The sequence below is a fragment of the Osmia bicornis genome, chromosome 5 (assembly GCF_907164935.1).
Source record: "Osmia bicornis bicornis chromosome 5, iOsmBic2.1, whole genome shotgun sequence".
Classification (NCBI taxonomy): domain Eukaryota; kingdom Metazoa; phylum Arthropoda; class Insecta; order Hymenoptera; family Megachilidae; genus Osmia; species Osmia bicornis.
Window position 1 is genome coordinate 7981112 of NC_060220.1, and position 21697 is coordinate 8002808.

General features: G+C 35.3%; 5 protein-coding genes across 5 annotated transcripts; 3 read left to right on the top strand and 2 right to left on the bottom strand.

The window, feature by feature from the left end:
• Window positions 1-376: 376 nt before the first annotated feature.
• Window positions 377-9875, bottom strand: LOC114878056 (acetyl-coenzyme A synthetase). The gene is made up of 11 exons (XM_029191415.2): window positions 9477-9875; window positions 7864-8079; window positions 5971-6166; window positions 5648-5879; window positions 5415-5586; window positions 5137-5329; window positions 4895-5050; window positions 4513-4680; window positions 4253-4442; window positions 2178-2423; window positions 377-2090 (listed from the first exon to the last, which is right to left on the bottom strand). Exons 1-11 carry the CDS (start codon window positions 9563-9565, stop codon window positions 1894-1896), a joined length of 2055 nt encoding a protein of 684 aa, XP_029047248.2. The 5' UTR covers window positions 9566-9875; the 3' UTR covers window positions 377-1893.
• LOC114878057 (enolase-like) lies at window positions 2430-4244 on the top strand. Its single transcript, XM_029191416.2, has 4 exons — window positions 2430-3124; window positions 3186-3310; window positions 3373-3621; window positions 3695-4244. Exons 1-4 carry the CDS (start codon window positions 2730-2732, stop codon window positions 4240-4242), a joined length of 1317 nt encoding a protein of 438 aa, XP_029047249.1. The 5' UTR covers window positions 2430-2729; the 3' UTR covers window positions 4243-4244.
• A 3165-nt stretch (window positions 9876-13040) lies between the features above and the next one.
• On the top strand, window positions 13041-16530 carry LOC114878079 (zinc carboxypeptidase-like). Its single transcript, XM_029191477.2, has 5 exons — window positions 13041-14061; window positions 14137-14442; window positions 14958-15045; window positions 15263-15550; window positions 16038-16530. The coding sequence occupies exons 1-5, from the start codon at window positions 13696-13698 to the stop codon at window positions 16253-16255; spliced, it is 1266 nt and encodes a 421-aa protein (XP_029047310.1). The 5' UTR covers window positions 13041-13695; the 3' UTR covers window positions 16256-16530.
• A 515-nt stretch (window positions 16531-17045) lies between these two features.
• On the top strand, window positions 17046-19325 carry LOC114878081 (zinc carboxypeptidase-like). Its single transcript, XM_029191478.2, has 7 exons — window positions 17046-17125; window positions 17275-17428; window positions 17553-18071; window positions 18155-18242; window positions 18334-18536; window positions 18858-18942; window positions 19031-19325. The coding sequence occupies exons 2-7, from the start codon at window positions 17285-17287 to the stop codon at window positions 19222-19224; spliced, it is 1233 nt and encodes a 410-aa protein (XP_029047311.2). The 5' UTR covers window positions 17046-17125; window positions 17275-17284; the 3' UTR covers window positions 19225-19325.
• On the bottom strand, window positions 19238-21582 carry LOC114878077 (4-coumarate--CoA ligase 1-like). The gene is made up of 8 exons (XM_029191473.2): window positions 21559-21582; window positions 21347-21475; window positions 21068-21275; window positions 20520-20992; window positions 20277-20454; window positions 19985-20206; window positions 19688-19917; window positions 19238-19616 (listed from the first exon to the last, which is right to left on the bottom strand). The coding sequence occupies exons 1-8, from the start codon at window positions 21580-21582 to the stop codon at window positions 19446-19448; spliced, it is 1635 nt and encodes a 544-aa protein (XP_029047306.2). The 3' UTR covers window positions 19238-19445.
• Between the last annotated feature and the right edge of the window lie 115 nt (window positions 21583-21697).

Sequence of the window (21697 nt, forward strand, 5' to 3'; positions counted from 1 at the left end):
TGATTCGACGTCGAGAATTTAGTTCACATTTTTGCCGCCAGATGGCCAAAATTTTGGCATGATTTAGTTCCTTTTTCCGAAACCAGATGGCGCTGATTCGACGTCGAGAATTTAGTTCACATTTTTGCCGCCAGAGGGCCAAAATTTTGGCATGATTTAGTTCCTTTTTCCGAAACCAGATGGCGCTGATTCGACATTGAAATTTTAGTTCACATTTTTGCCGCTAGGGGACGCTGTTTTTTCGAAATTTTCGAAAGAATTTCTCGAAAATTAATAACTTACAAAGGGATGCCGGAATGTAAGGAGTTTAGGGATATAAGGGCTGCGGGGATGTAAAGATTGCTAATTCTATGAAGGAAAGAAATGTACCACTATGTAATTTTACTTAACAGACCATTTTTATTTGTCCTTCAACATAGATATATTTACATATAGATGCTTTTGCATTATTTCATGTAATATACATATATAGAGATTTTTTTAAATATATGTATATATCATTATCACACCTATAGTTGATTTGTTCCGCGAGGAATGATATGTATGTTTCGTCCCAAATAAGGGACACGAGGCAACATTTTATTTGGCTCAGCTTACATATAGTATAACATTTACATTGTAAAACCAGCCTTCTAAAAAACTTATGGAAAATGTCGACTTCCTTGTACAGTGCGTTTAATGATCGTGCGTATAATTAGGTCTTTTGTTCTTCGTTACAGAACAAGAAAATCATTGTAACAAAAATATTACATCCAAATTAAATAATGCTATCATTTTCTTGAAACCTATTCTTAACGGTACACTTAAGGACAATCGAGATTTAACAATAACAAAAATTCTTATTCTATAGACAATGATTTTCTGTCATTATTTTTTACAATTTACACTTTTATAAACGCGTTCAAACTGATAACCAACGATATCAATCGAACGAACATCTTACAGATGAACTAATTAGAACCTGTTACGAGCGCTTTCGTTATAGGAAGTCGTTACAGAACTTAAACGATAATAAAAACAATTTCGCGAGATCTATAAATGATTTATAACTTGGCTACGTGTTCGAAACGGAACCAAATTAATTTCTTGTACTGCGACACTTTCTTAAAATTATGTTACCGTAACATAACATTTCATCATCGAAAATATAATTATATTAAATGGTTTTGTAAACTTTCAAAAAGTTTTTGAGATACTTTCATTCTATCGTAAACACGTGTACATCATAGGCGCACACCTTATAAAAGTTTTCTTTTTCTCAACAAGGTCGAACAATGGCTGTGTATCTTACGATCTCGGTATTACTTTATGTTCACAAAATATTGCTAAAATGATGATCGCTGTGCAACGATTAATAGAAGTAATCGTTTTTTGAAAAATCACAAATAGATTTAGGTTCACTTCAGCTTTCTCATATAATTCACGTTGCTTATTTCGTTTTTTTTTTTCATCTTTATACGTACAAATTAAAATGATAATTATCCTTTAAATAAGTCTCTGATTTGAACAAGTATCAATCAATGAAATTAAAATGCATCGAAATTGTGTCCGACTAAAAGCAATGACTATTACCGCGCCATAATTATCTAGGAAAATAATTGATAAATAGTGTTATAAATAAAAGCTATTAACAAAAGAGGTAACAATGCTAACGTATAAAACGGAAGTTTCTTTTACAGGACACTACTTCAGAGCTCGATTATTCTACTAATTATTCTCAACCTCGGTAGTTCTTTCCTCAGAGTTTTAACAGTAATTAGCATTATTCTTGTTAATAACTACAATTCTGTAGTTTCGCTTATTCATCGATCACCGGAAGTGTGCCATTCCTTTCGTTTTCATTTCTAAGCTAACTACGTTTCATTTGATAATGGCTATATCGACGATGCTTCTTTAAACTTGCGGCCTTAATTGGAATAGAAGATCCACGATGCTCTCGTCGGCTAACGTCGACACGTCTCCGACATTTCTATCACCTACTGCGATCTTCCTGAGTACACGTCTCATGATTTTCCCTGATCGTGTCTTTGGTAATCCTGGCGCATGTTGGACGACGTCCGGTTGAGCGAAAGGACCGATTCTTTCACGTACTATTAGAGAGAAATACATTAAAATTAATAAAAGAAACGAAGAGTTGCTTAGAGTAAGTATAAATGTTATTTTATATAATACTTTACCTCTTTTTTTCAACTCGTCCTGAAGCTTCTTGTCAAATGTCGCTCCTTCGTTGGGTGTGACGAAACAATATAGACATTGTCCTTTCACAGGATGTGGCTTACTGACTACAGCTGCTTCAGCTACTAAGGAATGTTCAGTCAAAACACTTTCTACTTCAGCGGTAGACATTAGGTGACCAGAAACGTTCAACATATCATCAATACGTCCGGTGATCCATAAATATCCATCTGCATCACGCCTGGCACCTAAAAATTACACACGTTTGTTATAAATAAGGAACACTTGTTTGTATAAGTAAATTTAATTTTCCCAGATTAAAAAAAGAAATGAGTTTCTGTTGAAATTCAATTGTTTCCAGTTGAAAATGTCAATAACCATGATTCATCATCCAGAAACATTTTCAACTCCAAAATTCACAATAACACAAAAAATCATGCATCTTATACAACCACAATAAATACACTAGTTCCCCGTTTGATAAGTAAACCATATCCCCCAAAAAATTGCAAGAAATATTATTCAGAAACAAGAAGATATAAATAGGAAACAAGATGCCCATTCAGAAGGTTAAAGCTCGGCAAATTTTTGACTCCAGAGGTGATCCAACTTTAGAAGTGGACATAATCACAGACGTTGGTCTGTTGAGGGCTTGTGTACCAGCGGTTGTATCGCCCAGCGCTAATCAGGCTCAGGAATTAAGGGATGGAAACGAAGCCATGTATCATGGGAAATCCGTGTTCAGAGCCGTTGACGTAGTTAACAATATCATTGCACCGCAACTTTTGAAATCTAGGCTGGAGGCATGCCAGCAAACGGAGATAGACAGTTTGCTAAATCGGTTAGACGGTACCGAGAATAAATCAAAATTAGGAGCGAATGCGATCCTCGGTGTTTCCATCGCTTGTTGCAAGGCTGGCGCTGCCAAGAAAGGGCTTCCAGTTTACAGGTATCTACAAAATACCAATTAAATGCAATAACGATCATCAAACACGTCGTTTTTCTATCAGATACATTGCTGAGATGGCTGAAAATTCCGAACTTTACCTTCCTGTCCCTTGTTTCAATATGATCAGCGGAGGTAGACACGCTAACAACGTTATACCATGCCAAGAGTTTTTGATCCTACCTATAGGTATGTTTACATATCGTTTTAATTGATACTTTTATCCAGATATCTGATTATAATCGTATCAGGAGCGGAAAGTTTCGCAGACGCGATGAAAATGGGCACAGAGGTGTACAGAGTGCTTGAAAGAAAAATTGCAACTGCCCAGGAGATACAGTTACCTCTTCCAGTTAGCGACGATGGTGCATTTACCCCTTTGGAGCTAGAGGAAGATAAAGAAGCTTTGTTGTTGTTGGACGAATCCATCAGAGAAGCAGGATACGATGGAAGAATTAAGATAGCACTGGACATGGCAGCCAGTGCCTTTTACAAAGAAGGTTCGCATACATCGACGGATCGTAATTTAGATACTAACTACTAATTTCAATAATTTTGCCTTTTTCTATTTAGGAGGATACGATTTGCAGTTTAAAACAGAAGAATCCGATCCTGACGATTATATGGAAGCAGAAGCGCTCCGGGATCAGTATTTGGAATATATATCGGAGTATCCAAACATCGTATCCATTGAAGATCCATTCGATCAAGATGACTGGGAGGGATGGCTCACGATGGCCGATCAAGAAGAAGTCCAAATTGTCTCTGATGATCTGACAGCGATGAACATCGACAGAATCGAGGAAGCGATCGAGAGGAGTTCGGCCAATGCTATCGTCCTGAGAATGTTACAAATTGGGACCGTGACAGAGACGATTAACTGTGCAAGATTGGCGCGAATCAGTAACTGGGGATACGTGGTGTCGGCTTGTCAGGGTGAAACGGAGGACAATTTCGTAGCTGATTTAGCTGTAGGTTTATCCGCTGGTCAATTCAAATCTGGAGCTCCCTGTAGAAGCGAAAGAATCGCTAAGTACAATCAACTGCTAAGAATCGAGGAAGAACTTGGAAAAGATGCGAAATACGCTGGTCAAAATTTCAGAAATCCTTTGGCTAAATGATTTAACTTACCATCACCGGTACAATAGAATCCATGAAATCTATCGAAGTATGTATTCTGGAAGCGTCGATGGTTTCCATAAAGTGTTCTCATCATTCCTGGCCAAGGTTGACGGAAAACGAGGAATCCTTCACCTTCGCCCTCGATCAATCTTCCATCCTCGTCTAACAATTCTGGTAAAACGCCAAAGAATGGGAACGTCTGGCAAAAGAGGAATAATTTAACCGAATAATTCTTAGAAGTTTATAAGACGAGGAAGATTGTAACTTACTGCAGAGCCTGGTTTCATTGGAGTAGCACCAGGGAGGGGTGTGATCACGTGGCCACCGGTTTCCGTTTGCCAGAATGTGTCCGATATGCTGCATTTTCCGTGGCCAACAAGATTGTAGAACCAGAGCCAAGCTTCGGAATTGATCGGCTCTCCAACTGAACCTAACACCTATAACAACACATTCATTCTTTAACACGTTGACTGACGACTACGAGAAATCTCGTAGCTGGCGTTCTTGTTCATTAAATATTCATTTAATGGTGAATATTAACTACGAGAATCCTGTTACGGCACACGAATTCGGGAAAAGAGAAAGTAACGGGATTCTCATAGTTAATATTTATCATTAAATGAATATTAGTTTCATTTAAATTTTATTTACCTTCAAGGTAGACAAATCGTGTTTCTTTACTAATTCATCTCCGAACTTCATCAACGATCTGATCGCGGTTGGTGCGGTATAGAATTGAGAAACTTTGTATTTATCAACGACCACCCAATATCGGTCGTTGCTCGGATAAAACGGTGTACCTTCAAACTGTGAAATAAAAATAAATCTACATTGTACCACTGATACTTGTCGTATTTATTAAATAAAACCCATGAAAATTTATAGGAACTTACAAGAACCGATGTAGCTCCATTCGCTAATGGACCATAGACAACATAAGTGTGACCAGTGATCCAGCCAACGTCTGCTGTGCACCAATATACGTCGCCAGGATGATAATCAAAGACATACTTAAACGTAGTCGCTGCATAAATTAAATACCCGGCTGTGGTGTGAAGGACACCTTTCGGTTTTCCTGTGGAACCACTTTTTAAAAAGAAACACCAAGTTTAAGGAAATAATTCTTATAAATTGAGGAATATTCCAATGAAGACTTTTTATTAGAATCTACCTGGTGTACAAAATGAATACTGGATCCTCGGCTGCCATCCAGACCGGGTAACACCTATCTTCGGCTTCTTCCATCTCGTCGTGCCACCAAACATCACGATCGTCGTCCCATGGAATGCGAGGAGTGTCCGCGCCATTTCCATCGCTGTTACCGTTCACTCCGTTTGTCTTTCCTTTACGCAATTCACGGAATTACTTATTCTATATCGTTTCATTTAATTAACGATGATTTACCTGTCGCGTCTGCTTTAACACCTTGCGGACTGGTTAGTCTCCTTAGATGAGCCACCACTACGCAACACTCCACTTCGTGGCCATGTTTTTTCACCTTGTTCAAAGCCTCGTCGCAGATAGTTTTTAATAGCAAAAGTTTTTCACCTCTCCATACGCCATCGGTCGTGATAAGCACTTTCGCCTTCGAGTCTAATATACGCTCTGCCAAAGAATCTGACGAGTATCCCGCAAACTGAATAATACCACGATGTTAATAAACGTTCTGAATAGAAACAGAGAATTCGTCTCCTTTTGATGATTTAATGGAAAAAAAATTCATTTACCACTACACTATGGACGGCACCGATTCTGGTACACGCCAGCATGGCAATGGGTAGTTCCAAAATCATTGGCATGTAAATCGCCACGCGGTCTCCTTTCGTCACTCCTTTCGATTTCAAAACGTTCGCGAATCTGCATACTTCCTCGAGTAACTTCCTGTAAGTCAATCGCGAGTAATCGTCCGGATCGTTGCCCTCCCTGAAACAATAAATTCCATTAGTTACATATCGTTTATCTTTTTCGATCATTTTCGATTCGATAATCTATTTATTGTTTAGAAAATATCACTCGTCGGATTTGTCCATTGCCCTACTTCTATAGTCTACATTAACATATCGATCGATGGGTTTAGCGATAAGAGGTAATCCATTACATGTGAAAATGAAAAATTTCATTAACGAATTCGTATTATCCAACTAGCATACGTATAATGGTAAGCCACTCGCGATGCCAAGTTATGTAAAGCTGATAATGCGGCTTATTTATAAAACTGACCGATAAAAAGCTAGGAAATAAGTATCGGTGAACTGATTCTGATCCTAATTTGCATCTAAAATTAATGCATTTCGCGTACTTCTTATTGTTATAATTTGAGTAAAGAGATTCGTTGTTAGAATGTCTAGTATTTTACTTTTTTTTTCTTATTTTTGTATTGATTTTTGTATTATGTAAGCGACCCCGGTAAACAGTGTCGGTGCGCGTACTTTGATTTTTACATGCTAGACGAGATTTCAAGTAATGGTCGAGTTAACGCGATCGTACCACGTGCACTCAGCCAATTGAAACGCGATTGCTGACACTACGCCAAATTTTAGACGAATCAGAGAATATCGTACGATACGACTGAACTATCGGAATATAGAGAGCGCGTGTCCGTCTCATTGATCGCGTCGCTTTAACATTTCTCCATGAGATTTTTACCGTTGCTTTTGTACTCTTAACAAGAAAGATGCGTAGAATTTAATGAAACCAACCGAGTTTAAAACTGATCGATATTGACAAATATTTTAACACTTTTGCTATCTGAAGACGACTACAATCAGTGGAATATAATCGCATCTAATTAAATTTGAATTAGGATCGTGAAACTTTGATGGCAGTAATCAAAATCCTAATCATATTCGAATATACCTCTTATGGTTTAAGCATTGAAACAGGTTCGTTTATCATGGAAGGAATTATACAAAAAGGTAATCAGAGAGGTCAGCCAGATCGGTCGTATAAATTTTCATGTTACAATTTTCGATCCACGTGTAAGCCGACGATAAACGAAATCTTTCAGTCGACAATTTCACTTGCAAACTTTCCAAATAGCGGCCAAATACGGTGTGTAATACTATAATGAAAGCAGAGTCAAAACTGTATCACTTATATGATACTTGGATGACTTGCGTCTATAAACGTGTGATGTATTTTACATAATAATGAGCCACTGAAAGCAGTGCCACTCAAATCAATTCTACGGACTGTTTTATTTCTTCAAAACATGGACCATTTCGCTTTATGAATAAAAATATTGATTTAACGCTAAGAAGTGCTTGAAACTGATTTCAGCTTATCATTCTCATCTGAGAATACTAAATATTCTTCTCTCGAACTGGGTTATCATATTAAATGTTTAGACATTCCTATTTTTTCTACCAACTATGTGCGTCAATTGAAAGTATTTTGATTGCATAACGATTGCAATTTCCCCAAGATTTTTCCACAAATTATCAACCGGTCATAAACAATAGATAAATACAATCACTTAACGTTTATTACGTCATCTAGAATGTAGGTGCATTTGTAACACTCTACAGATTATTAATTGTTGTTTCAACAAAGGATAGTGTCGAAAAGCCTATTAATATACTTCCGGTAGATAAAGTATTTAGAACAAAAGTAGTTCTCACCAATAGAATGCAATCTTGTCGCCGTTTCCACTCTTCACATTTTTGTCGAGCAAGTTGAAGCTTATGTTCGTAGACGCACCCTCCATCCATTTTATGAAAACATCACCCTTGCTAAGGTCGAAGTTATAAGAATAAAACTTATCCTCCGAAGCTGGAGTTTCCCAGTAAAATTGCTTCGCAATTTCACCCCAGAATTCCGCTGGATTCTTAACTGACCTGCAAAACAATCGTAAATAATTAATTCTTAATGAGAATCTTTCTTTTATGATTGATCGATGTTAATATTGATATTAGTATTGGTATCAGTATTCGTTTTTATAATACTGATAATTTTTGTTCATTGTACTACATTCATGTAACATATATAATTATACTTAATTACTATAATATAAGTGTAATGTCGCCACAGTTTCCTTATAGTTTTTTTTCGCGATAAGTTAATCACCTTCTGAGCAAATTGGTAAGATAATTGTTAATATCTATACGATTGTACAGAAATACAGGAAAGATAATAAATACAATTGAAAATTGAACAGCGAATTATATTGCAATGATATTCATTATTAAGTTATAAATAAATGTGCACTGTGACACGTTTCATTTACATTCTTCTCGACATATTTCCTAAACAAGAATGCAGTCAAATATTTTTAATTTAATTTGTCGAGAGAAATATTAGATCATCTGGTTATTAATACAATTGTTCATTGAAAAACCATTTTTAAATCATTCTAGATACTAGTTTAGGTCCTGAAAATAGTAATTGTTTTCTACAACACACTCTTAGGGAAATCGATATCATCGTTCTATTTCCATAGTATAGTATATCTAAGATATACATATAGAGCTTAGGTTCTCTTCCTTATCAAATAAATAATAGATGTTCCAAAGTATCGTTTCCGTAAATCGTTTTCATTCAAAACTTCCACATTTTCACGCTGAAACGATACAGAAACTAGTTAATTGTCTCTTTAACACATTATCTCTAAATAATCTTTAATGGTTTTAATAATAAGTTATCTTGACTGCCATTATTCAAATTTAAATCGTTGAAAAATATTTAAAACCCCATTTGAATAGTCATTTTAGAAGTCATTAAAAATATGAGACCCTAAAACACGCAATGGCGCGAATTGTATTTTAAATTCACCTCTATAAATCGTTTCTATCAGCCGCGTACGGAACACGTTTGACACTTCACCTGCGATTAATGTCATCAATCATTTCCATTTATCGCCGTTCACCCTCGCGATGATTCATTAATAATTTTCCTAGTATTTCACACTTTGTGAAAGAAGTCATCTGTCATTTACAACACAAACGAAAGGTCAGCCCGTTCGAGTAAGCTCGATGATTTCGAAAAAGATTTTTCCTAGTATTACAATTGTAAATTCTGTTCGTGTCAAACTTAGCTTTCGACTAAAATATCTATGTTAACAGATGGCTAAACCTGATATATTATAAGCGATCATACAACAGAGATAAAAAAGAGTTAAAAAAGTTGACAGGAAAAGGGTGTAAAAAAATGACATCTCTAAAATCGAAACTACACTGTCATTCATCGATTATCGACTAAGCCATACTCTTTTTTTCATTCAAACAGAATCACTCACTTTTCATGCATTTTTCTGTATTGTTCCATGCTGTTGCAGTAAGCGTTTTTCGCGATTTCTGGATGGGGGTAGTATATTTCGTCCGCCATCTTTGCAGTATCAGTTTGTCAAGTTTTGCTTTAACCCTTTACAATCTTACAATCCCTTGAAGAGACCCTCGAACAGTGGTCGGTCAATCGATAAAACAGCGGGCTCGAAACGAAACCACGATACTATAGCACCGAGTATATCTTCGTTTATTATTTAATTTGAAATAGGTTACGTTGCCAGAGGGTAAGGACGGAACACACCGAGATCCGAGATGAACGGAGGAGGCACGAAAAAATTACTTTCAAAACAGTGCACCTCCGTTCTGTTTTCTCACGTTACGGTTCGGCTGATAAACCGCGACTGAATAGCAAGTTGGCGAAAGCGCAGAGCAATGTTGGTGTCGTTAGCGTCGGGAGGAAAGGAACAACCAGGGACGTACTTACTACAAATCATGATGATATTCCTTTATTTGTTTGTAAATTGAAATCTGAATTTCTCGTGCGAAAACACGATGAAAAAAAGAAAAGTTTAGTGAGATTTGAACGATTAACCACGGCGCATAATATAATTACGCTTGGTTATTGGTTAACTGATATAAACGTCCGATAATTTTGATAATTTTCAATCTTTTTTTTCTTTGTCCTACGCAAACTGTATATTTCGTTCGATGTTTAAAAATATTATCGTATTAAGCACGCAATATATATTTTATCTGCGATATTTATTTCGAATAAGTCTGTTTTGAAATGCGATTACTCAATTGTTTTGTGCAGTATAGCAGCGTGCTGCGCAGCACGGATGCGCGCAGCTTGAACTATCTACTTATCAACGTGGTCGATAATCGTAACCTTGCTAATACGATTATTATACTGAATTATATAAATAAAACAGAAGTATGTAAATAAAAGAAAAGTGAAAACCTTGTTCTAATTACAAAAATATTATATGACACAATGTTTCAGTAAATCCTACATCAAATTATCTTAATATGTGATCGAGTTCGCCGACTTTGTCGCGACATAATTTCGCAATCATTTTTGTGAAATTTCATAAAGCTTTTATAAAGGCATCGTTAAGAAATTAGATTAAAGAAATTGATGATTTTTTTTTTTTAAATAATTTATTAGAGAGGTTAGGTCCCACTTACTGTATCAAATACTCGCCAGCCTCTTGATTCAAATGCATCTGCATATGTTAATCATCGCGTGAGCAAAGCTAGTGTAAAGTGTAAGTCTAGAGTCTAGACTGTTAGGAATTTTCTTAAATTTAAATGTCAATGAAGCTAACGATGCCTTTGTCTTTATTTAAGCACATACAATTCTATTTCCATTATAGCTGGATAATAAGATTTTCAAGAAGCTATGAGTAGCGATATTGCAAATACAAATGACCGCTGCCCCTATTACAATTACATGCCTGCGTAAATGGTGTCTTCAATTACGTCACTGTAATTTAAAATCGTGCAAATAACACACGTTTACTGAATAACTAAATTGGAATAATGATGTATTTTGTCCGTGTGAAATCTATTTAAAATTCTGGGTATGAGAATTTGTTGTACTAGAATTATTAGAATTATTTGTTGTCATAAAATTAAAAATGTTTTAATTATTTCTCTCTTGAGTAATCATTTACATACCGCAATCAACGTTCTTTGTTTAGCAACTGCAATCTTACAATCACATGTGAAATAAATTACCGCTTGCTTGATATACATATTTGTAGTTTCTTTCAATTTGTTACCAGTTATCTTTTACCTTTACGATTTCTTGCTACTGATAACGTAGAGACCGGAACTAAGCTCATTCTATATTCCAACGGCACAGGCATTACGTCGATACGTTTATTAAAAAATAATAATTGCAAAATTGAAGTAACAATGATTTCAATTTCAATTTTAACTCCATGCTATCACTTTATCTACCGGAAGTCTAGGTTGCACCTTTCAATCTTCATAGTGCTTATCTATTTTATTTATGACCGCTATGTAATGCGTTAGACTCCATTCAGAACTTTGTTAAATCAATAATGTTGAAGTTTTTCCTTCAACACTTTGACGACTGCTAATTCTTGGGATTTATGGCGGCGGCTGATTAAGATAACAATAATTTGCATATTTCAATCTAAAGTGCGACTATAGTTTCTCAATTTTTTCTTCTTTTGTCAGGTGTACATGTAACGATCGTCGATATCAATCTTGGATCTAACAAGCATTCTATCATTAGTGAATGGTTTGCAGTCAATGGTACAGCAAAGACTCGATCCAAGGATCAATTGCAAACGTAACATGAAACAATTTCTACAATGATGGAATATTTTAAATTGATTCGAGCACACTGGTGCTTACGTGCAGTACAAAGTTCTGCAAATTCTAATAAAGATATCTGAATAAAAAGAAGAAACTGTTCAGTTGTTAATCTGGCTGAGATTCTAGGCGATAAATCTTAAATGGAATAAAATTCGGCAAAAAAAGTGTAAAAGATATTTACGGAGAACGTGCGTGAAGATAAAAACAAATACGAACCATAAATGACATCTTTTCTATAAATAAAAAACGCGATAATTTTTTGAGATTCTAATATAATGCACAAAAATAAAATTTTTAATTATACATATTAATAATTATTAAAGTTTGCAATTATTTTTATCACAGTCTTCTGTACTTTTAACATTATTGGTGTTTTTATATTATATTATATAATATAACATATTTAAATATATAACTATTGCAATTAACAATTAAATCTACATTATCCGTTGATGGTAAGGCAGCTTGTTGGGAAAGTGTTACCTTCAGAGGTGAAACGTTTCTCAGTTGATATGGTAAAAATACTTATTACCATACGAGTATATAAATACTTGAAGAAGTGGCAGAAAATTATTTTAAAAATTTCACTGTTAAAGTGTTTCTAATAAATTAAGATATAAGTGAAATGATGTTTTGAATAACATTACAAATGAGAAACTATCAGAAAGTATATCATTCTTCAACATGGAAGATTTACCAATTCTATACACGAAACTCAGTGTTATCAAAATATTGATAAGCAGGTTTAGAAATAAGTGAAAACAGCAGAGTATGTTGCAAAAAAAAAAGGTCTACTAGCTCAGAACTACTAAATTAGTATTCATTCCACGTTGGTTTAATCGTGTCTACTCGATAATGCCACCATCTGACCGAGGAACAGAAGGACAACGCTCAATGGTGTTCATTGTCCTATTTAATACACTGACAATATGCAAAATAAGTAGAGATCTGACAAGTACATTGCGCTTTTTCATCACTACCGCAATTAATAGACAAGAATTACCTTATCTTATCCCATCGACTCATCGACCTGTGGCACCGGAAGTCTTCGATTATGGGTCGTTGCACTTACAAACTTAATAAGAACTACTAAAGAAAAATGAATTTTTCTGATCAAATAATTTTTATTCTTATTATAGGTATATAAAAATACTCTTAGAATTTCAAATGGATCCACTGTACAGTTTTTAAGAAAACAATTACGACCTTTTATATCAAATGCACGACCCTTCAAGCTAATTAAGTTTGAAGAAAATGAGGGAAATGATTGCAGAATCAATTATCGTCCGAATATTAAGTATTCTTTTTCCGTGGATGTCGACAACCTCGGTTTATCGATAATTTCAAACGGTACCTGCGAGGTCTTCGACCATCAACAGCTCGACTCGTCTGCAACCTCGCGAGAATTCTCATAGCCCATCCTGCATGCAAATGCGCTTGCCCATATTTTTTTGTTTACACTTATCTCACGTCCAGGATATTTTTACCTCCTACGGTGGCTTTCCACGGTATATAAAGACACTGGTGGATTCACCATAGACGTGCACACCTGCGTTGCACCTCGAAGCCACGAAGTTGATTCAAACGAACAAGGAAACCGGTGCCGATCGGTTTCCATCTTCGATCTGATCGCGTGAAAGCGGAACTTTCGCAGTGGAAAAACGTCGGCTTCGTGGAACGATCGCTCGTGTTTGAAAAATCATTATTAGATTCAATTTTTTTCAAATTGAAAAACTGTGCAAGTTAGAAAATTGTGTTATCCAGAATTGAATAATTGAATATCTTCAAAGAAGAAAATGATTAGTATGAAAATTGTTTAAATTCCATAAATATTATTAGAATTTTCTATTTCCATTCGTTGCATTAACGAAAGCATATTCAATGATGAAAACCACTCTTCTACTTCTTCTTTCTATTCTTCTGAACGGCATTCGTGCCACGGATAAAATGCGATACGATGGATATAAATTATATAAAATCTTCGTACCTGATACTTCCGGTTTTGAATTGTTAAAAAATATGCAAGGTAACGATGGTTATAACTTTTGGATTCCGCCAAAGATCAATGACAGTACAAGTGTCATGATATCCCCGGGGAAACTTCAGGAGTTTATGGAAATTACAAATAAAACGAAGATTGAAGCAGAATTGATGATGGATGATGTGCAAAAGTATATCGATGATGAAAATCCTCGAGCTAGTTTGAGGGGTACTTTTGATTGGCTGGGTTATCATCGACTGGATGTTGTAAGGAAACGAATATTTTTCATTATCAATAAATAGGAAGAAGAAATAAAATTATTAATCATACATCAATTTCAGATTTATCGATGGTTGGATTCTTTGGCGACCCAACATCCTAAGATCGTAACGCTAATTACAGGAGGCAGTAGTTACGAAGGTAGAAGTATCAAAGGTGTGAAACTTTCTTACAAAGAAGGAAACCCTGGTATATTCATCGAAGGTGGAATACATGCTAGAGAATGGATATCACCTGCAGTAGTGACGTATATTTTAAACGAACTGATACTGAGCGATGATACCCGTGTCAGATATATGGCCGAATCTTATGACTGGTACATATTTCCGGTTTTTAATCCGGATGGCTACGAATACACCCATACTACGGTAAGAATAAGTTCATAGGTAAAATGTTAATAATATCCACTGAAATAAAATTACTTCACGAACGTAAGCATTCCTGGTAAATTCTTCTTTTTCTCTGTTAAATAATTCAATCAATTTGCTGAGATTCTTTCGTTCATAAGTACTTAAGTACTCTACTATCAGAGATTTTTTCATTTCAATTAATTCAATGGTTAATCTTTCACTGCTTATCGTTATCATTGGTAGTTTTATAATAAATCCAGGTTTCGCGGTCGATCATCAAAGTTGTTTAATTTGTTTACATAATGATGTTATTTACCAACTAAATCGGGGGACTTTCTGCTTTTAATCGCTTCGTTTATTATCATTCGCTGACTATAATTAGTGAAGAAGGCATCGATTACGGTTCCTTTTTATCAAAATAACGTGTCAGTTTGTTTAGTATCAGTAAAACGTGATAACTACGAGGTCATACCAAATGATAGATAAAAAAAAAGTTAAAGTGAGAAATATAATTCTTTTTCTTTTATATTTAGAACCGTCTATGGCGTAAAACAAGAAGACCGACTGGAAGGGGGTGCTATGGTGCCGATCCAAATAGAAATTGGAACTTCCACTGGGCAGGTATTTAAATTGCAGTTAAAATTGCAAAAATAACGCGAAGGTTAAATAATAATAGATAAATAAATAAATAGATGAAACGGGGAGTTAAAGGAGGATACCTTGTTTAGGGATGGAGTCACCCTTAAGATGTATGAAGAGGAGAAAATAAATTAAATTTAAATTTTCTTAATTAGGAATTAATATTTTTCTTATATTACTACTATTACCTATGTTTTAGAGGGTGGTACCAGTTCGAATCCATGCAGCGAGATATATCCTGGAGACAAACCCTTTTCTGAAACAGAATCAAGAACAATGTCAGAGTACATCGACAGCATCCACGACAAATTATTCTCTTACATAGCATTTCACAGTTACAGCCAATTGTTACTTATTCCTTATGGTCATTCGAACGAGAGGATCAGTAATTACAATGATTTATTACAAATTGGAAACTACTCTATAAACGTTCTGTCAAAGAAATACGGAACGAAATACAAAGTTGGAAATATCGTGGACGTTATATGTGAGTAAATTAATCGTATGTATATGTGGAAATGACCACAGTCGAAGGTCTGCATTTGCTATTCGGTTGGAAATGCTGCCAGGAAAAACGACTATTGCATTATTCAAACAAAATTTTAATTAATAAACGTGAATTTTCATTTGACACGTTATAGACGAAATGACGTAATTGAAATATATATATATCTATAATAATTTATTGAAATTATGACAGGCCGTGTGTAATTGTTAGAAACAATGCAAAAAAAAAATTTTTTCAAATGCACATTACAGAAATAGTAAGTATTTATCAAAATAAGTCCGAAGTTTGTTTTGTTAAAATTTGCATTGCAAAAGAACGTACAGTAATGTGAAATAGATTAAATGTTTTATCATTGAAATAAAATTATGATATAATTTCTTCTAGAACAAGCTAAAAGATTAACATCCTTTTGAAAATAATTCATAAAAGGTTTACCTTCTGTTAATTTTTATAAAAATTTTTCTAGATGTTGCATCTGGTGGTTCAATGGACTGGGTAAGAGGAACTTACAACATTCCAGTAACGTACACTTACGAGCTACGTGACAAAGGAAGATACGGTTTCATTTTGCCTGCCAATCAAATTATACCAACAGCAATGGAGATTATGGACTCTTTGGTGGCAATGTTTCAGGAAGCTGCAAAACGTGGCTACGGATCATCCCCTGTAAACAAGCGACAATAATTTTTATTACCTGACACTGTTATCAATGTAGTTAGTTTGCGTTTTTGATATCTGCTACAATTGTGTCAATTAACAATTAAACGATTATTCAGCTTTAATTACTGATTAGGTGTACGTGCAGATAATGTATCACTTATAAAAATAATTAAAAAAGGACATATGTATTTTTTATTCAGTTGTATTATTTGATATAGAGCCCCTTTCTTCTATTTTCATAAAATAAATTTACTTTACTCGGTACATTATAACGATTTCAGATAAATGTCCCAAAATATATATATATAAATTACGATCAATGATTAGATGATCGTATCCGATACATCATACAATTAACGCGCACTTGTTATCTAGTATTTGCGTAATCAACGAAGCTGCAATTTTTTTTATAAACATTGTACCACTCCACTTTTACATACAATGACACGATGATTGTTGTTTAAATAATTTTGAACAATCGAATGTAGATAAAGAAAAATGTACACGCGATAGAATTCGATTCTTCAATATTAATGTAAAAGAAAATTAAAGTGACACTAATGTAAACATAGGAAGATGATAGATTTTGTTATTAATTATGATCCACGGGATATACCTGAAGTGTGATAGAATTAAAAGTCGTATGTGGATTGTGAAATTCCGACGATACAATGAGTGGTCTGGCATAAGATCACCCTGATAAAGACGTTCACTCGAGACAAATCTGATAAGATGGATGTAGATCCAATATACTTAATCGTTAATTGATCAACGATATGATTTTTGAATAACGATTAGTCTGATTGATTGATCGTTGGTGCCGTGTGCAGATGAACTGTTTAAATACAATGAAAAAGAGAAGAGAGGCATAAACTTCTTTAGTGACCGCTGAGGGTAAGATCACAAGTGTACCGTGTTAATTGTACCTAGACTTCATAGTGATTTAGATTTCAATTTGTCGTCGTTTAAATTTTTAATCGCTTCTAAAGATTTTCTTCTAATATCTTCGATTAATTCTTCAAACTTTGTTCATTATTTTTCAGGGTAGTCACCATGTGGAAGTTGCTATTCGTCGTTTTAGTCGCTCTGGCGACAGCCGAGAAAGTGAAGTTCGACAACTACAAGGTGTTCCGTGTTGTACCTCAGAATGAAGAGCACCTGGAAATGCTGCGAGGTCTGGAAGAAGTGTCTGACTCGGTTAGTTATAAATATTCATATTTCTAACAAGTAACAATATTATGCATATAGCGTTTAGAGAATTTCTTCAAATATTTTCTAATGGAAATTAATATAAAATTGAGAATGTTAATGAATTTTACAGTATTCCTTCTGGAAAGAGCCAAGCACCGTTCTGAATTACGCTGATGTGATGGTCGCTCCCCACAAGGAACCGGAATTCAAAGACTTGATGAACCAATTCAACGTACCCTTTGACGTCTACGTTCCGGATGTTCAATCTCTGATCGATAGTGAAATGCCACCGGTTCAGCCTTTAGCTGGATTCGACTTGAACAACTATCACACTCTCAACGAGATCTACGCGCACTTGGACGATTTGGCTAGATCCAACCCTGGCAAGGTGCAAGTAATCGTTGGTGGAAAAACGTACGAGGGCCGTCAAATCAAAGGAGTGAAGCTCTCCTTCGGTGGCAACAAGCCTGGAATCTTTATCGAGGGTGGTATCCATGCCAGAGAATGGATCACTCCAGCATCGATCCTTTACATGTTGAACGAACTTCTGTACAGTAAATCAGCTGACGTCAGATCATTGGCTGAATCTCACGAATGGTACATCTTCCCTGTCTTCAACCCTGATGGATACGTGTACACCCATACAACGGTTGGTTCCCTGAAAAGATTGAACGATACGTTAGTTGGAAAGTTTGATAATCGATGAATTTTTAATAATTGTTTGAATTTCAGAACCGTTTATGGAGAAAGACCCGCAAACCTTACGGTGTTCTGTGCTACGGATCAGACCCTAACAGGAACTGGGGTTACAAATGGATGTGTAAGTCTGAAACATTTCTACTTTCGTTTATAATAGAAGGTATTAAAATAGAGAGGATTAAATAATTCAAATTTCTTTCGTTAATTTTCAGCTGGTGGTTCCAGCAGCACCCCCTGCTCCGAGACTTACGCCGGAAGTGCAGCGTTCTCCGATATCGAAACTAAAACCATGTCCGATTACATCAAATCAATTTCCAACAAATTCTATGCCTACATTTCTTTCCATAGCTACTCTCAACTTTTGATGTTCCCCTATGGTCACACTAAGGAACACCTTGAAAATTACGACGCGTCTGTAAGTAAAAGCATCATTCTTTGTTTTAATTCTGAAATTCAATATCCTATTATTTATTTATCCTGCACTTGAAATCAATTGTACTTAATGGTTCAGATTTCGATGAACAATTAGATTTCTTTGATTAGGCGGAAATAATAAATCGCAAATTACTTTATCTTATCGTGATTGTATCTGTCTTTGATTCTATTATCAGAACTGCAAGTAATCAATTGTTTCATTAATTCTTTATCTTGCAATCTTTTTTCATCAATCGAATACAATAGAATTAAAATTGAGAATTTGCGACGGTGAGGAATAAATAATATTTGATATTTTCAGCTGCAAATTGGTCAGAAGACAATTCAGGCACTTGCTAAACGTTATGGAACTCGTTATCAGACCGGAAACGTTGCTGAAACCATCTGTAAGTATACATTTTCATTGTTTAAAGCAAAGTAAAGTGAATTGGAAAAAATATTAAATCCATAACTGTATATATTTTTATATTTCAGATATTGCTAGTGGAAGTTCAGTTGACTGGGTGAAAGGAACTTTCCACAAACCAATCACTTATACTTATGAACTGAGGGACACTGGTCGTCATGGTTTCGTACTTCCTGCTGACCAGATCAAACCCACCGCTGAGGAAACTCTCGACTCTTTGGTTGCCATGTTCAAAGAATCCAAGACACGTGGATACGAATAAACGAACAAAAATGTCTTCTAAACAATTTATACAACATTGTACACAGTGATTTATTGTTATATTCATATCTACAATAAATTTTGGTAGTTTTATTAAAATTATTTCGTCTTCCTTCTCTTTAACCCCTAACAATGAACTTGTTATCCTTATACTTAATAAGACTTTATGTGTAATTATACTTCCTACAAAAATATGATTAGCAATTTACATTCTATATTTGTTTAACGAGTTCGTTCGTTTATCGACTTCGTTTTCAACATCTTTAATTCCTTCTTAAGAATCTTTCCTGTAGGAGTATATGGAAAAGATGGTAGAAATATCACCCCACCACGTAGGCGACAATGATCCGGCAATTTACTGGCTACCAAATCGATTAATTCTTCCGCCGATACCTACAAATTAATTATTATATCAATTTAAATAGCATTCAATTTAATAAATTGTGTTACGTCGTTTAAATTACCTCTTCGTTTGGTACTATTCTGACAAACGCAAGTGGATGTTCACCATCAGTAGGATGAGGTATACCAATGACTGCTACTTCCAAAACTGAAGGATGAGTCAGCAAGACAGCCTCGATTTCACTTGGAATTATTAAATGATCGCTAAATTTAATTAAATCGGACAGTCTATCGACAACGAATAGTTCTCCTTCCTCGGTGTAATAACCAAAATCCCCCGTGTGTAACCATCCTGGAAGAATTCTGATTGTTCAGAAAAATGTTTCTTAATTTCTCAAGGTATCACATTTTATACTGACCATCTTCGTCGATGACCTTTTTGGTAGCTTCTGGATTTTTGTAATAACCCGACATCATAGCTATCGATTTACCACAGATTTCACCCTTCTGATTCGGTCCCAATGTCTTTCCCGTTTTCGGATCAATAATTTTTACCTCGCAGTTGCGAGCAACTAACCCAGACGAACCGCTTGGAGAACTGACCAATTGCCCAGCAATTTGGTTGCCCATTTCAGCCATACCTAAAAGAAAGTATCAGATTTAAGTGATGTGTATCAAAAAATGAACAGTGAATAACACCATTTATCTTACCATAAAGTTGTATAACATCCGTATTAGGAAAACACTTCTTTACCAAGTTTTGAGCTAGTTTTTCCATGGGGGAGCCAGCAATGTACAGGGCTTTCAAACTCGAAAAATCGTATTCATGGAGGCGATTGTATCGAACAAGACGGTTTATTTTAGTGGTATTCATTAACAACCATTCCACCTATCAAATAATTATCCACGGTTCAGAAGACGATTATACACGAATGTGAAAAGAGACACGAGTACCTTGTATTTCTGTATAATCCTGCAGGCTGATTCCTCTTCAAAGGGTGGCGGAATAATTTTCTTGTTATGGAAAATGATATTTCTCATATTAAATAACGGGCCACTCAACCAGAACAGGCAACTGTACCACATACATGTGTGGACAGGAGGACCCAACCATGATTCCACGATCGCCAGTAACGATCGATGAGTAATTGTTATACCCTTTGGAAGACCCGTTGTTCCAGAGGAGAACATAATCATTGCAGTGTGATCATTTTCGTTAATTTCAGTGCATTGAAAATTGGCCACCGAACATTTGCTGTGACCCTTTAGGATGTCAGCGAACGGTGTCGTGCCAGGACAATTTTCAAACACCACCACTTTTATTTGATGATCCTCGAGTTCAGCCGCTTTCAGCACGACGGGAGATGATTTCTTATTCGCAAACACGACTTTTGGTTCCAGTAATTTGATGTAATGACGAGACGTATCTGCAACACGATGATACAGTTTTGTGACACAAGAAAAATTGAAAATTTCATAAGTCATGGTTCGAAAACACTTACCCGTATCCTTTTCATCGTCCCATGGACTGAAAATGGCACCAATGAAGAGTGCAGCGATAGCTGGTACGAAAAATTCACGATTACATTGCGATGAAATAACAATGATATCGTTGCTTTTAACTCCTTGTTTTTGCATCCAAAGCGCACACTTTATCGACATATCTAGAATATCTCCAAAAGTGTCTTCGATACCTGTGATCGCGTCAACCTAAAGGAATCGATTTTATGTGTATATTAAACGTAATGATCATAATTTTATTGTAAAAATTGTCAACCTACTTGTCCCACTAGATCCGCATTTTTTTTTAGGGAGTCGAACAGCAACTGTCCAACATGCGTGTACTGAGACTGAAATGGCGCCACTCTTCCTTTCAGTATATTATTTTCGATACTAAAAGGTAGCCGGACCTGTTAACAATAATATTATTAAAAAAAATGTATTTAAACAAAATCTAGAAACTGAAAACTGTGAAGGAAACGAAATATCTTACGTTATTTTGATCGTTATTAGTCATGTTGAGAAGTAATGAAGTTATTTTTGAATTGATGCTATTTACAATAAAATACGGAGCGATCGAAAATACGGTAGAGAGAAGAAAGAGTATATTTAACAATAATTTTCAAGTGACT

Bases quoted from the DNA above. Each gene is read 5' to 3' on its own strand.
- LOC114878077 (XM_029191473.2), bottom strand. From the start codon at position 21,582: ATGACTAATAACGATCAAAATAAC. The intron at 20,993-21,067 runs GTAAGTGTTTTC...ATCGTGTTGCAG, and splicing joins GGACGATGAAAAGGATACGG to ATACGTCTCGTCATTACATC. The intron at 20,455-20,519 runs GTACTCGTGTCT...ATTATTTGATAG, and splicing joins GGATTATACAGAAATACAAG to GTGGAATGGTTGTTAATGAA.
- LOC114878056 (XM_029191415.2), bottom strand. From the start codon at position 9,565: ATGGCGGACGAAATATACTACCCCCATCCAGAAATCGCGAAAAACGCT. The intron at 6,167-7,863 runs GTGAGAACTACT...TTATTGTTTCAG, and splicing joins GACAAGATTGCATTCTATTG to GGAGGGCAACGATCCGGACG. The intron at 5,880-5,970 runs GTAAATGAATTT...GGTATTATTCAG, and splicing joins GTGCCGTCCATAGTGTAGTG to TTTGCGGGATACTCGTCAGA.
- LOC114878079 (XM_029191477.2), top strand. From the start codon at position 13,696: ATGATGAAAACCACTCTTCTACTTCTTCTTTCTATTCTTCTGAACGGC. The intron at 14,443-14,957 runs GTAAGAATAAGT...TTTTATATTTAG, and splicing joins ACGAATACACCCATACTACG to AACCGTCTATGGCGTAAAAC. The intron at 15,046-15,262 runs GTATTTAAATTG...CCTATGTTTTAG, and splicing joins TTGGAACTTCCACTGGGCAG to AGGGTGGTACCAGTTCGAAT.
- LOC114878057 (XM_029191416.2), top strand. From the start codon at position 2,730: ATGCCCATTCAGAAGGTTAAAGCTCGGCAAATTTTTGACTCCAGAGGT. The intron at 3,311-3,372 runs GTATGTTTACAT...TAATCGTATCAG, and splicing joins GTTTTTGATCCTACCTATAG to GAGCGGAAAGTTTCGCAGAC. The intron at 3,622-3,694 runs GTTCGCATACAT...TTTTCTATTTAG, and splicing joins CAGTGCCTTTTACAAAGAAG to GAGGATACGATTTGCAGTTT.
- LOC114878081 (XM_029191478.2), top strand. From the start codon at position 17,285: ATGTGGAAGTTGCTATTCGTCGTTTTAGTCGCTCTGGCGACAGCCGAG. The intron at 18,243-18,333 runs GTAAGTCTGAAA...GTTAATTTTCAG, and splicing joins CTGGGGTTACAAATGGATGT to CTGGTGGTTCCAGCAGCACC. The intron at 18,943-19,030 runs GTAAGTATACAT...TTTATATTTCAG, and splicing joins AAACGTTGCTGAAACCATCT to ATATTGCTAGTGGAAGTTCA.